The sequence below is a fragment of the Amblyomma americanum genome, chromosome 1, assembly GCF_052857255.1.
Source record: "Amblyomma americanum isolate KBUSLIRL-KWMA chromosome 1, ASM5285725v1, whole genome shotgun sequence".
Classification (NCBI taxonomy): domain Eukaryota; kingdom Metazoa; phylum Arthropoda; class Arachnida; order Ixodida; family Ixodidae; genus Amblyomma; species Amblyomma americanum.
The window spans coordinates 185,760,110-185,772,360 of NC_135497.1; the positions used below are offsets into that span (position 1 = coordinate 185,760,110).

The following is a 12,251-nucleotide window of genomic DNA, read 5'->3' on the forward strand; positions in this document are numbered from 1 at the left end:
TTTACACCGTGCTAGCTCACTTCGCAGTCACCTTTGTGGCATCGAGAACGCAGAAATTTGTGGTAAATTAAGAGCAGTTAAGTGATTGCGCTTAGGGCAATGGAGGGGATTCCAAGGAAAGGCAAACGTAGCGGGGGTTGGCGGGGAGTCAGGCGGGCGCATGAGATTAGGAAGTTTGCGGGGATATGGCGACCGCATTTAGCGAAAGGGCAGTGATAATTGGAGACCAGAGAGAGGAGAGGCCTGTGCCCTGCAGGAGACGTAGTTGGGCTGATGATTACGATGATGGTGACGGTGGCAAATACAACACTACTTCTTACCTGCCGTTCATACCTCAAACTACCCAAACACAAGTTCTCCCAGTTTCTCTAAGCAGTACGTTTTCTTACACATGTCGACTTGTGTACAGCTTGAATGGCTATTTTGCATCAAGTTAAAGAGTTTCGGCCACTTGAACTGCTGCCATAAACTCTGAGAAGAAAAGGAAGTCGCTTAACTATCGACATGAGTTAACGCGAGTGACTCCCAAAGTGTTATTTGCCAGAAGATCTTGTGAAGCCCAACAAAAGTCAAGGTTCTGTTGCAAAGAGGAAAAAATTCGCACAACTCGGTGAACAGCCGTAATTCATATGAAACATGGCGCATACCATTTGATATGCTTGGCACCTGTGTGCGCCCTGCATTCGCTGGGCGCCTGCAAAATTACTATTAATAGGCGAGAGCATTTGGTGCGCCGCGGTGTGTCCGAGGTCCTTGCAGCGCGCTGTCGAGGAGAAATATAGCGATGACGCTGGTTCGGCGTAGGGAGCGAATTGAACAGTCTTCTTGAAGAGGTCTGTGGGTGCATTTACGACCTCCGTTAATTCGCCGAACAAAACGCTCCGGGAAGAGCACGCTGGCAAGTGATGCACAAGCTGCTCTCTTTACGATGTTCAATTTGTCATTCTTGGCGCGCCGCCTTGAACATAACACGTAAAATCCGGGCGTAATGCAGGAGACACGCTTTTCTTTCATACTTATGTGCCATGTAGTTCATGTTTACTTCCTGTTCGAGTTTATTTTCAAGCACCCTTTTTCGTATATTTCAATTCTGTGCAATGACTGTGCGCTTGCTATTTCAGCTGCGTCAATATGTTTCGCTTCTATCGGGCCCAATTTGACGAAAAACCACGGTTGACAGATGACTGAAACGACAAGGAAGCAATTTAAGTGGCGTGTCAGTCTTCCATGCACGAACACGCCCTGAGATGGGCTGCCCCGGGTTATCATCGTTCGAATCGAGGAACCACGGCGTGACTATAAAGTCGGACGGGCCTCGCGTGCTGCAGTCCATCAAGCGCGTCTCCAACCGACTCAGGTCCTTTTCGTCATTATGTTTTCGCTCTTAACACAATCGAAATTTCGGCTATGAAAATTTTCGGCTCAGCCAACCCAGAGGGCGATCAATAAGTCGCTAAAACAACAACGCGCAGCAGCAGTAGCGTCAGCGTATTGATTCCTCCTTTTATTCCCTGATACGCCCAGCGGTGCGCCGCGGTATAGTCACTCGCATAAACAGCGGCAGCAGTTTTCCCCCGCTGCTATCTCACCTCCCCGCCGCTGCCTCCGCCAGCGCTCTCGAGCTGTTAACGGGCCGAGTCATCAACGAAAAAGCTATCGCAGCTCGCGCGCGATGGCGTCTCGCCGAGGCCGTATTCTGGGCGCCGTTCCTGGTGCCGCCGCTGCCCTGGCAGCATGAGGCCGTACAAATGGCAATTCGAGCCTGCTTCCGGGACGGCGGCTACTCGTTTGCGCTTGCTGTTTCCTGTCCCCGGCGAATGTGAGACTGCTGCTGCTGCTGTTTCTACACTGCGTCACACGGACTGTGCGGTAGCACCGCTTCCTTTTGCTCCTTTCTTACCCTTTCCCACCACTGTAGCGTGGAGGGAAAGAGAAGGCTTAGGCTCCCTACGGTGCCCGCGTTTACCGCGCTGTGCTTCTCTGCCAGTCCCGCTTCCTGTCGGGTCGCTCCGTTTGTCCGACCACGTCTCGCGTAAGATGCCCCGTGTTTTGCCTTCTCCAGGTGAGCAGAATCCGCTGATCTCGGGGTTGACGAAGATGTCAACGGAAGAAGCCCTTATGACACGCTGCAAGCACACCATTAGAGCACGCTAACGCTCCTTTGTCGTGCCCGAATGTGCTCAATAATGGTGTGGTAGATACGAAGTGCTCTTTACGGAATTTCAACGAGCCATGGAAGGGAGGCAAGACATTAACCGAATTCCAGATTTCACCCCAGCACGAAACTAGGGCTTTGCGATTACTGGAAATTTTCGATAGCGAGTGGAATGTCGTTGTTACCTATTCGGTGAACGAATCAGATGGTGGGTGTTGAATTGATCGAAACGGATTGAATTTGTTCTCAATATTTCGAGTAGCTTTCGAATAATTGGCATGAACTTCGAATAGTTCAGGCATTATTTTTTTTCGACGACCGTTTCAAAAACAGAGCCCACTCCGAGACCGCACATGCGATCGTTCTGGCTTGAAAGGAGGGTTTGACATCGCGAAGCGGTCCATTCGTGTGGCGGCGTTGATAATGCTCAGTCATTTCACCTGCAAGAATGGGCGACAGGGTTCATCCAGGCTTAGCGAACACGGCCGAATTCCCGGTCTCCGAGGCCACGGCTCAAGCTCTCGTCCCTCTCCCCAACTGAGATGTGGCGCTACTTTATTTGCTGACCATATCAGCAGCAGAAGGTAATTTTCCTATGCGTATGGCATGATGGTCACAGAGTTAGTGCAAACAAATTGTGTGTTGGAGCCGGGAAAAAGAATTGAAAATAAAATGCTCCAGCCGGTTCCATGAGGTACAACGAGCCCACACAGAGTTAGTACACTGGCTTCGTGTTACGTGTTCATTAGTGGACATCAGTGTTGAGTCTTTCCGCAGTTACAGCTTTAATGTCATGAGTTCTAGCACCGCCGCTAACGCTTCGCTGTTTCGCATTAATATTCATTTTGTACAAATATTTGAACAATTAGCGAAAAATCACACAAACATTCCATTCCTACTCGATTCGGTACCGGAAAAGCACTATTCGCACATCCCTAGTAATGTCTACAAGGTTTACAGCAATAGCTATGTACTGTTATTCTGCTCTCGCAAACAAACAGGGCCTATATAAAATGGCATGTGCAGAGCATGTGCGTGTTTTTAACGCTCAAAATGTGGGTGGAGTTTGTGTAGGTCCACGTCAAGTAGTTGAAAAAAACTTGCGATAATTGCACAAAACTGTCACGCCCGCTTTGCGCGGCAAATGAGTGCTCTCGTCGTGAAACTGGAACTACTTAGTCCATCTCGAGCACAGTAAGCTGTGGTTTGAACAGCAGGATATGAATTATGCACTTCGTTGTTTGTGATTTTTACACATCTACGAAAGCTTATTTTATTAACAATTAACTGCTGTTTGCGAATTCAAGTTGAGATTCGTGCACTTGGCGTTAGCACACGCCTGAAACGACGTACCGGGCATCACTGCTAACGCTATGGATCTCCTTACGCGATTCAGGCCTAAAAGAAACCTAGAAAGAAGTCTAGGACTTGCGGAAGGATAGCGAATACGATTCACAGGATTGTCTAAAAAAGTGTTTTTTTTATGCAGATATATTGTACTTTTTTTAGCTACAGCACGCATAAAATAAAAGCCCTCGTAAATTAAACTCGATTTTGGAGCTTTCCTCAGGCCGTGCGCACTAGAAAGAGCTTCGGAGGTATTACATTATTAACAAAGCAAAAACAATGTTCAGGACTCGGCTACCACATTTTGCCGTCACCTTGCATAAGCGAATAAAAAAAAGAAAGAAAACTGGTGCATGCTATTCACCTGTGCAATAGTATTGAAACTGCTTACACATCACGCAAGCTAATACAGCCATCTCGCCTGAAGTAATGAGTTGCTCGTTTTTGCTAAAGAAAAACACATTTTCGATCCGTGGAATGCTTGCTAAGACGTCGAGAGACGGTGCTGGGCTTGCGAGTTGAAAGAAGAAGCTCGCCACGCCTCCGACTGGTGATAGACGGCGCAGCTGATAAAAGCGCGGTATTTAATAAAATAATAACATAAAGGAAAACCGCAGGCGAAACTCTCGAATTACGCTGCACACAGGGAAACAAAGAAGTGAACAGACACGAGGCGCTCAACTAAGCATAAAAATAAGAAAAAACGCTCTGAGGATTGGCGATTAGAATCGAGGTGGCATCGCAGACTCTTGGGTCGAGGGGTGTGGCGAGCTCTCCGTCACCCTGTTTCTCATCGTGCCACCCCGAACAAACTTTTTTTTCTTTTCTCGATTGGCTTCAAAGCACTGTAATTTTCTTCTGCAATAGAATTGGCCATCTTTCACTTCCGCCTACAGCCACCATCATTTTTGGCCGCGCTTTGCTGCAATGTATTACATTCGCAGTTTTTATAGCTTGGTTTAGTAATCTGGATTTATTAACGTTTAAGCGCCGAATCAGGGACAGCTGACGAATTAGGAGACAATCTCTTGTCATACCCAACAATTCTGGACAAAAAAAAAGCATTTTTGAACAAGAAAAAGTTTATGAAAGCAATTTTTTCATATGTTGTAAGATTTCACTATAGCAATCAATATATCCGCACATCTGCCGTTGGCAGGCTTACATTTTTTTGTTTGCTACTAATGTTCTTGCTACCATCAATAGCGTTCCCCATTTGTTTTCTATAGTAGTCTTAACGGCTCGATGCGAGCGATGAAAAAACTTTGAAAGATTCTGCTACACATCGGAAGAATACGCCTTTGCCTTCAATAGTTTCATAACAGGACATTACTATTTTTCATTATTCAAAATTTTGTCCAAAGCTGTTGGCCATGCTTTTGTGAAATCAACACCTGCTCGCTCTTCTGAGGCAGCGACATCGACAAAAGTTACCGCTAAGTTGTGCATAAGCTCGTGCAATTCGCTATCGTGCGTAAGGCGAGACGAAATCGACAAATACGAGTAGCTTCCATATTATAACCAGGGTAGCGAGAGTCTGTATAGCTCCCGCCCTTTCGCTCTAGTGTGGTCACGGCCTCCACAGGTCGTTGGATGTTTGTTTGGGCTGGCATATTCATTCGTTTAATTTGTTCTTCACAACATGACGTACACATTGTGAAAGGAGCCAAGAAGAAAGGCCGCTCCAGTACGGTTTGAAAAAACTCTCCGTCCCCTTGGCATTGACGGCACCGAAGCAACACAGTTTAGAAAGTAATATGAAAATAACATGATGCTTTTGCGAATAACACAAAGAGAAGCGCTCACGATACAACTGGGTAAAGACTATCTACACTTAGACGTCTTTTTCTAACACAGCTGTGGCAGAACGAATCGACAGGGTGTGTTATCTATGAAGTGCGCGCTGTGTATTGTGAACATAAGGGCGAGTTAATAAAACCACGCCTTCAGTTCCTGGAAATTTAGTTCTAGAGCATCTAATTCTGCTTTCAGGTGTTCATTTAACAGTCGACGCAGGTTATTCCTGAGGATCTGAAAGCCGTAATTGGTATGGAATTTGGAAACTTTTCAGCGGTCGGTTTTTCTAGTATTATAGGCGGCATTGCCTAACAATTCTAATAGCGGGATGTCTATAAATAGCGCATTTTCTTTCTTAATGCTGAGCAAGTATTTGCGCAGGGGTTTGTATCGGAACATTTTAGCGACTCGAATGACCTTGAGCTTTTTGAATATTTGTACACTCGAATGAAAAGTTGGTACGTTACTGACGACTCATACATTTTTTGTTCGCATTCTTAAAAAAAACGGTAATGTTTTTCTTTTCTTTTTTTTCTGCCATTGTGCTCCGATCTAAATACGAACAATTCATGCAGAATGAGAATAAGGGATAGTAAACAGCTACTTTTGCAGTCATTGGAAAGACGCAATGATTTCGTTTGATTATACCGGTTATGAAACGTAGTTCCTGCAAAATATAATTTACGTGGCGATCTCTCTGCGAAGTCTTAGAGAAGTACGCACCCAGCACTTTGATGCTCTCAACCACCTCAGTCTTTGTAGATCTGTAAAAAAGGTCATCTTCCTTTTTCACCCTGCGGGTAAAAAATAACCGCTTTTGTTTTTCGCCTATGAACCGTACGACGAAATTCGTCTTAACCGTATACCTGAACAAACTAGCGACTTGCCTCGAAGGACGGCAAAGCCGCTATGAAAAACTTCAATGGCCCAGTTCAGGAACGAATAAATTCGCTTGTTGCTGGCGCAGCGGTGCCGTGCACTTGAGTATGTGGGGAACAGGAGTGCCGTAGAATGTAAGATGACTGCCTTTGCACTGCCACAAGCAGGTTATAACAGGTTTACGAGAATTGCAAGTGCCAGCAGTCGGGTTTTAAAGGAGCTGCCGTTTCAATGGAAACAATAACGCATCATCACCATCAACCTGACTACCCCCACTACAGAGCAAAGGCCTCCCCCATGTCTCTCCAACTAACCCTGTCCTTTGCCAGCTGCGCCCACCGTATCCCCGCAAACTTCTTAATCTCATCCGCCCACCTAACCTTCTGCCGCCCCCTGCTACGCATGCCTTCTCTTGGAATCCACTCCGTTACCCCTAATGGCCAGCGGTTATCTCCTCTTCGCATTACATGCCCTACCGAAGCCCGTTTCTTGCTCTTGATTTCGACTAAGATGTCATTAACCCGCGTTTGTTCCCTCACCCACTCTGCCCGCTTCCGGTCTCTTAACGTTACGCCTATTATTTTTCTTTCCATGTCTCGCTGCGTTGTCCTTAACTTAGGCTGAACCCTTTTCGTTAGCCTTCACGTTTCTACCCCGTAGGTGAGTACCGGTAAGAGACAGCTGTTGTATGCTTTTCTCTTGAGTGATATTGGTAAACTGCAATTCAATATCTTAGAGAACCTGCCATATGCGCTACACCCCATTCTTATTCATCTAGTTATTTCCCTCTCGTGATCCGGATCAGAAATCACCACCTGACTGAAGTAGATGCATTATTTTACCAGTTCCAGCACCTCGCAACAAATCATGAACTGACGCATGCTGGTGTCCAAATTTTAACCGTGGTTTAAGTCGCGGCTTCAAAAAAGAACCGCCTCGTCTGAAACGTGCTGTTGTGGTCACAAGACGACTTCTGTCGCTGAGTGACTAGTGAGTAAATATCTTAAAAAGTAGCGGGACTCTAATAAATGTCAAAAATTCCGTCTGCTTTGAACCTCAAACTAAACTGTTTTTGCTTAGGCACCCGATGCCGAAAGCAAAGACATAGCAATACAGCAGTCCGGAAATGTGCGGCAAAAGTTTATGGCGACACCAGAATCCGCTCTTGCCGCGACATGGTAATTTGGGGATAGGCGAGAGGTCCAATTCGCAGATGCTTTGCATTCATTTGATGTCTGTACGGACAAGAACCGGGTGAGTTTCGAGGCTTTTACGACCTCGAGTTAACGTGCTCGGATTTCTCGAGTACCGCGGTATGAGGCCCCGCTTGCTATTTTTTTCCTCCGCTATTTCGTGGCAGACCCAGCACTGCCGCGCTCAAGCTTGCGCATGAAGATCAGTTCAAAGGCGTCGGTGTCTTCTTCAGCTTTGGCAGGAATCAGCGCTCGCGACTATGTTGTTTCGTTCTCATTCGCTGCCGTCTAAACGCGTATTTACCAAAGGGGTCCCGTTGCTAGCGCTTCGCCTTTAATCGCTGATGTTACGGCACGTAGATAGGTCATCTAACGGAGTTGCACTGCCGCGAAGTACTACTGCTAATTTTTTGAACATCGGCTATTTAAAAGGTATTGACTATTTCAAAGAAAATAAGGTCTGGCTTCTGAACGGTAGGACCGAGTGACCGATGAAAACTGACAAGCCAATCTCTGACGCAGAAAAGCTTGAAACGATCAAGAGGAAGGTGTAATGTCCTGTTCTCGTCCTCGCGTTCTGTATTTGCACCATTATAAAATGTTCTGCGTGTACCCCTCGTCGATTGCGAAACCGAAAGTATGTTGACTTAGTTCATAAGTGTGAAAAAGAAAAAAGAAATAGCTCCACTTAAATGCAACTAATCAATTCGTGGCATTTATTTCAGGAGGTGCTAACCACGCCGCTGTCTTCAAAGGGGCGGATCAACTTCTAAATAGGCCGTGTTTAGTGTAATGAATTCACAATCAAATGGAGCTTGGCAGAATTAACAACGCGCGTTGCCTTCTTCATTGGGAAATTTTCCGTAACCAGTGTTAAAAGTGAAAAACAAAAGGGTTAAAACGTGCAATACCGACGTCTCAGAGAAGTCTCAGCGAGATTTTTATTATTTGATAAAAAAAAATGAGGAGCCTAAGTGGCGATGGGTTCAGAGGCGGCAGTATCGCGGCGTAACCCTTTCAGCATAGCAACGAGGCAAACCTCACTAATTGCGGACGGCGGTGCTCAGTTCCAGGAGCTGCGTCTGTCCGGCAGCGTCGCAGCGCAAGTGGAGGTCCTGGCGGAAACCGAAGCAGCCAAGGGTCTGGTTCTGGGCAACAGTTCCGTGCTGCGCACCTCGGGCAGAGGACAGTGGCTCGCGCTTCGGGCACGCTCCTGCCGCTCCTGCTACTACCGAGCCGTTGTCTACGCCCTGAACAGCCGCGAAGGTGAGTGGCGCCTTGGCTCGCTTGCTGGCCGCCGCTCTGCTTCGGCCTCGGACATAGAGGGGCTGCTCAAGGCGACTTCAGAGCCGAAACTTGGAATAACCTGCAGATCATTCGAGTAAAACCTTCTGGCAACACGCGAAGGCGTCAGTTTTCGTTTACAACATACCAAGATGCCGAAAGCGGCGTCGTTTATTCTGGAAAAAAAAGACCCCGCAAAGCTGTTGCGACAAACATAGACCTTGAGGTGCAATGCCGCTCTAGAAAGGGCCAGTGAGTTCGCTTCGTCGCATGTTTGCGTTATAACGAGAATCTGTTCTGTCCTCACGAAGCCTTGTTCTTTCCTTCGGCGTCATTTTTCCGACATCTCTTGTGTTTTTTCAGCATTGTTTTACCTCTGGCCAAATAAAAAAAAAAGACTAATTTGTTGAAAGGTCGTAGCTTGTGGTTCTATTTACTATATGCCGAGAGTGAACCAATGGGGAAACCCGAGCGCCAATTATTCTCAGCCATTGCAGTGTCATTTTTTAATGCTTAATTAATAAAAAGCGCTTATTTTGCTCGGTAGTGACAAAATTTAAGCATCGTGTGATCGTTTCGGCTTTCTGTGAAGCAAGGTTAGCTGAGATAATTTAGCACTGTTGAGCGCCGTTGATTACGTATGCACTTTGTAAGTTCATGCCGCGATTACGCCACTTACGCGGGATCATGCGCATCGTTTGGTTCCTGGCTTTAATGCGAAAGTGATCAGTGCAGAGACGGGATATGAACGACGTGCATGTGTGCGAACGCGTCGGTGTTATAGTCTCTTCTTAGCACCGTCCCTTCCACGATCACATCACCAACAAATTTATATGTGTTCTGTTCTCCTCTGGGTCCTTGTTTTATTTTGTTCTCTCTTAATTTCGTTTGTTTCGCTTGTGTTTTCATTTTGTGCTCAAACTTCGCATAACATCGATATAATTCATATTTTGTTTAATGAGGTTAGCGGTTCAGTCGGAAATAATCTCATGAGGACTCGTGAAGAAATACACAGACGTTGTTTTAAGTCCAACCCTACTAGGATGTTTCTGTCTACTAAACAGTTACTTGCAAGATGTTATAAATTCGACCGCACAATAGAAGACTGCCGTGTACACTCAAGCAAGGGGCGTACTTTTTTTGAAGGTTTTGACAGGGTGTGGCCCTTACTAGAAAGCGGCATTTTTACATTCAGTTTGTTCGACTACAATGAAACCGCATTTTAGAGTGAATTAGCGTGGTCCTGGTGCACCCTTTTTGGAGATGACTCACTGAAAGTCTGGATGCTACCGACGACCGTGGGGAAGCACCCACAATGAAACAGGCTGGTAGGGCACTCCACTGGCAGACGTCACGCCTCCTGAAGTCATCGCGAATAAGAATTAAGGCGGTGACACGCGAGCATAGCGATGCGCCTTAACGCTCGACAGTAAATCTGATTTGGCCGACAATTCGAATCGGCGCTTCGCGCGTTTACAATCGGTGGACATCGGTACGAGGCGGCTCTCGCTTAGCCTTCGTTTCCGCTCGCATAGATGCCGAGTGCTTTGCGAAAATAATCGTACTTTCATTTTGTTGTGCGCTTAGTGCTTTGTTGATAACTAGTAACCAGGGGCGCTATTCAGGATGCCCCGAGTTTGGCGAAACTGGCGAAGTCCTCAGATGAATGAACTAATTGTATCACGGCATAAAATTCATCCCTCGCCGCGCCTCCAGTTTTATTGGGTTATCAGAGTCACTCTGGGTTATACCCACTTCGTCGTCACCTCATGTGCTCCGCGGGATGCCGATATAGTGCGACTCACCTGATCACACTGTCCAAGTTTATTGTCAGTGAATACAATGCATCGCAGTATGTATTACAGAAATAGGTCCCGAAGCGGAAAGCTCGAGTGGGACCTCTTGTGAGAAAGTAGATGTACGTGTAAACATTAGCTATGGAAGGAATAAATATCAATTACAGCGAAAGAACAAACAATAAGCGCAATAACAATTACTAAACATCAATACAACAGCAGCAATAACATTTGAAAGCAGCATTAACAACCCAGCACGAAAATAACGCATAACGATGTTCTTTGTTAGAAAAAAAAGAGATCTAGGTACAAATGAAAGAACTTAACGACCGTTTGAATGAAGTAAGAGACCGTGAGCGAGCATTTCACGGGGAAGGCTAGGCTGTTCCAGTGGTTAAGTGGTTGCCTTCTTTCATTTTTTTATATTTTCACGGAGTAAGTTATGCAAGCAATGCTTTTAGCTGATTTTTATTACGGACTTGATGGCGCTTCATAAGAATTTTATACTGTGCAAGATGCGCATTGAATGTGCTTTATAATAATTTGTAATTCATTATACTTTACCCTGTACCGTAAAGAACGCTACGGTCGCGTCATCACTTGTGATGGGTTCGACTTTGCGTAAAAATTACCCGGGGAGCGGAGCTTCTTCTTGTCACGTGACCTGCAGACGGCGAGCGAGATTTCAATGCAGCGATGCTTCTGCAGGTTACCTTTGCGCAATCATGTGTGTCAGGGAAGCGACGAAAAGTTGTCTGTTCCTGTGCACCCCGTTGCAGCTTCTGTCGCAAAAGCTACACTCAAGTTTGTACTTTTTCAACAACGGCCACTTTTGCACCTTGCATCGGCGCGAAATAAATATATCGATAGAAAATAAACTATCCAGCAGCACCGCAAAGAAGGCAGGGATGCATCAAATTCACCATTCCAGTTCGTAATGTCACAATACGTCCGTTGATCTGTGACCATCCCGCTTACTATTTTTCGCCGCTTCTTAGCACTTCCTAGGCAAGATCGGGAGCTTAGGACTTGCGTGTTTCAATAGTTTTTAGACCACGTCAAGATAAATACGGTTGCTGAAGATTAATTACAGCCTGCGTAGAGCCCATTTCTTAATGTGGAATTGGCGGTAGTTATGGCTGAGGGAAGGCTCAGTTCTGAACATTTATAACAGATTCAACTGTAACGCTGACTTATGTTTCAACGTTAAGAAAAACAGCGACACTTAGAATAACTGGACATTTGAGCAAATCATTTGATGTCAAAGCTTCTGAAAATCAGGTCCGAGATATCCTCATGCAGCCTGTTTTTAGCCCGCAAACTTATTTTACAAAACAATATATGCGTTAGCGTACACTTTAATCGCCAAATAAAGCACTTGAAAAGCAAATCTAGCAAGGCTGCCTTAAATAAAACCTGCGTTTAATTTATGCCAATACTCGCCTTCAAAGTTCAAATCTTTTTTTTATTAAGATGAACCACCCATAACCTTAATGGCGGTGAATGGCGTACGTTTTTCAATTTCCAAGTGTGTGACCGTTGAGATAAATGCTGTTGTTTTTATTCCGTCTCTATGCGTCTCTCGAACATTTGAGCGTGTGAACGTATTTGGTTGCTCCTCTTGTTGTCTTCCTGGCTCACGCAAGATATAATCTCGTCGGAGTTAGACTTTGAAGGAGCATTTATAGCAATGCATGAGCCGTCGACACATCCCACGACGTCCGCGACGCTTGCGAGAAACAAACGTTCCTTAATATAAGCGCGGTCAGCCGCAGTCTTGAGATAAGGGAGCCTCTGCAC

At 45.8% G+C, this 12,251-nt stretch overlaps 1 protein-coding gene across 1 annotated transcript in view; it reads left to right on the forward strand.

The window, feature by feature from the left end:
• LOC144114347 (uncharacterized) overlaps positions 1 to 12,251 on the forward strand; it is a 333,452-nt gene that overhangs the window by 243,602 nt on the left and 77,599 nt on the right. The window contains exon 6 of the mRNA XM_077648004.1: positions 8,439 to 8,637. Within this exon, the coding sequence (XP_077504130.1) occupies positions 8,439 to 8,637 (199 nt within the window). The remainder of the gene's footprint in view (positions 1 to 8,438; positions 8,638 to 12,251) is intronic.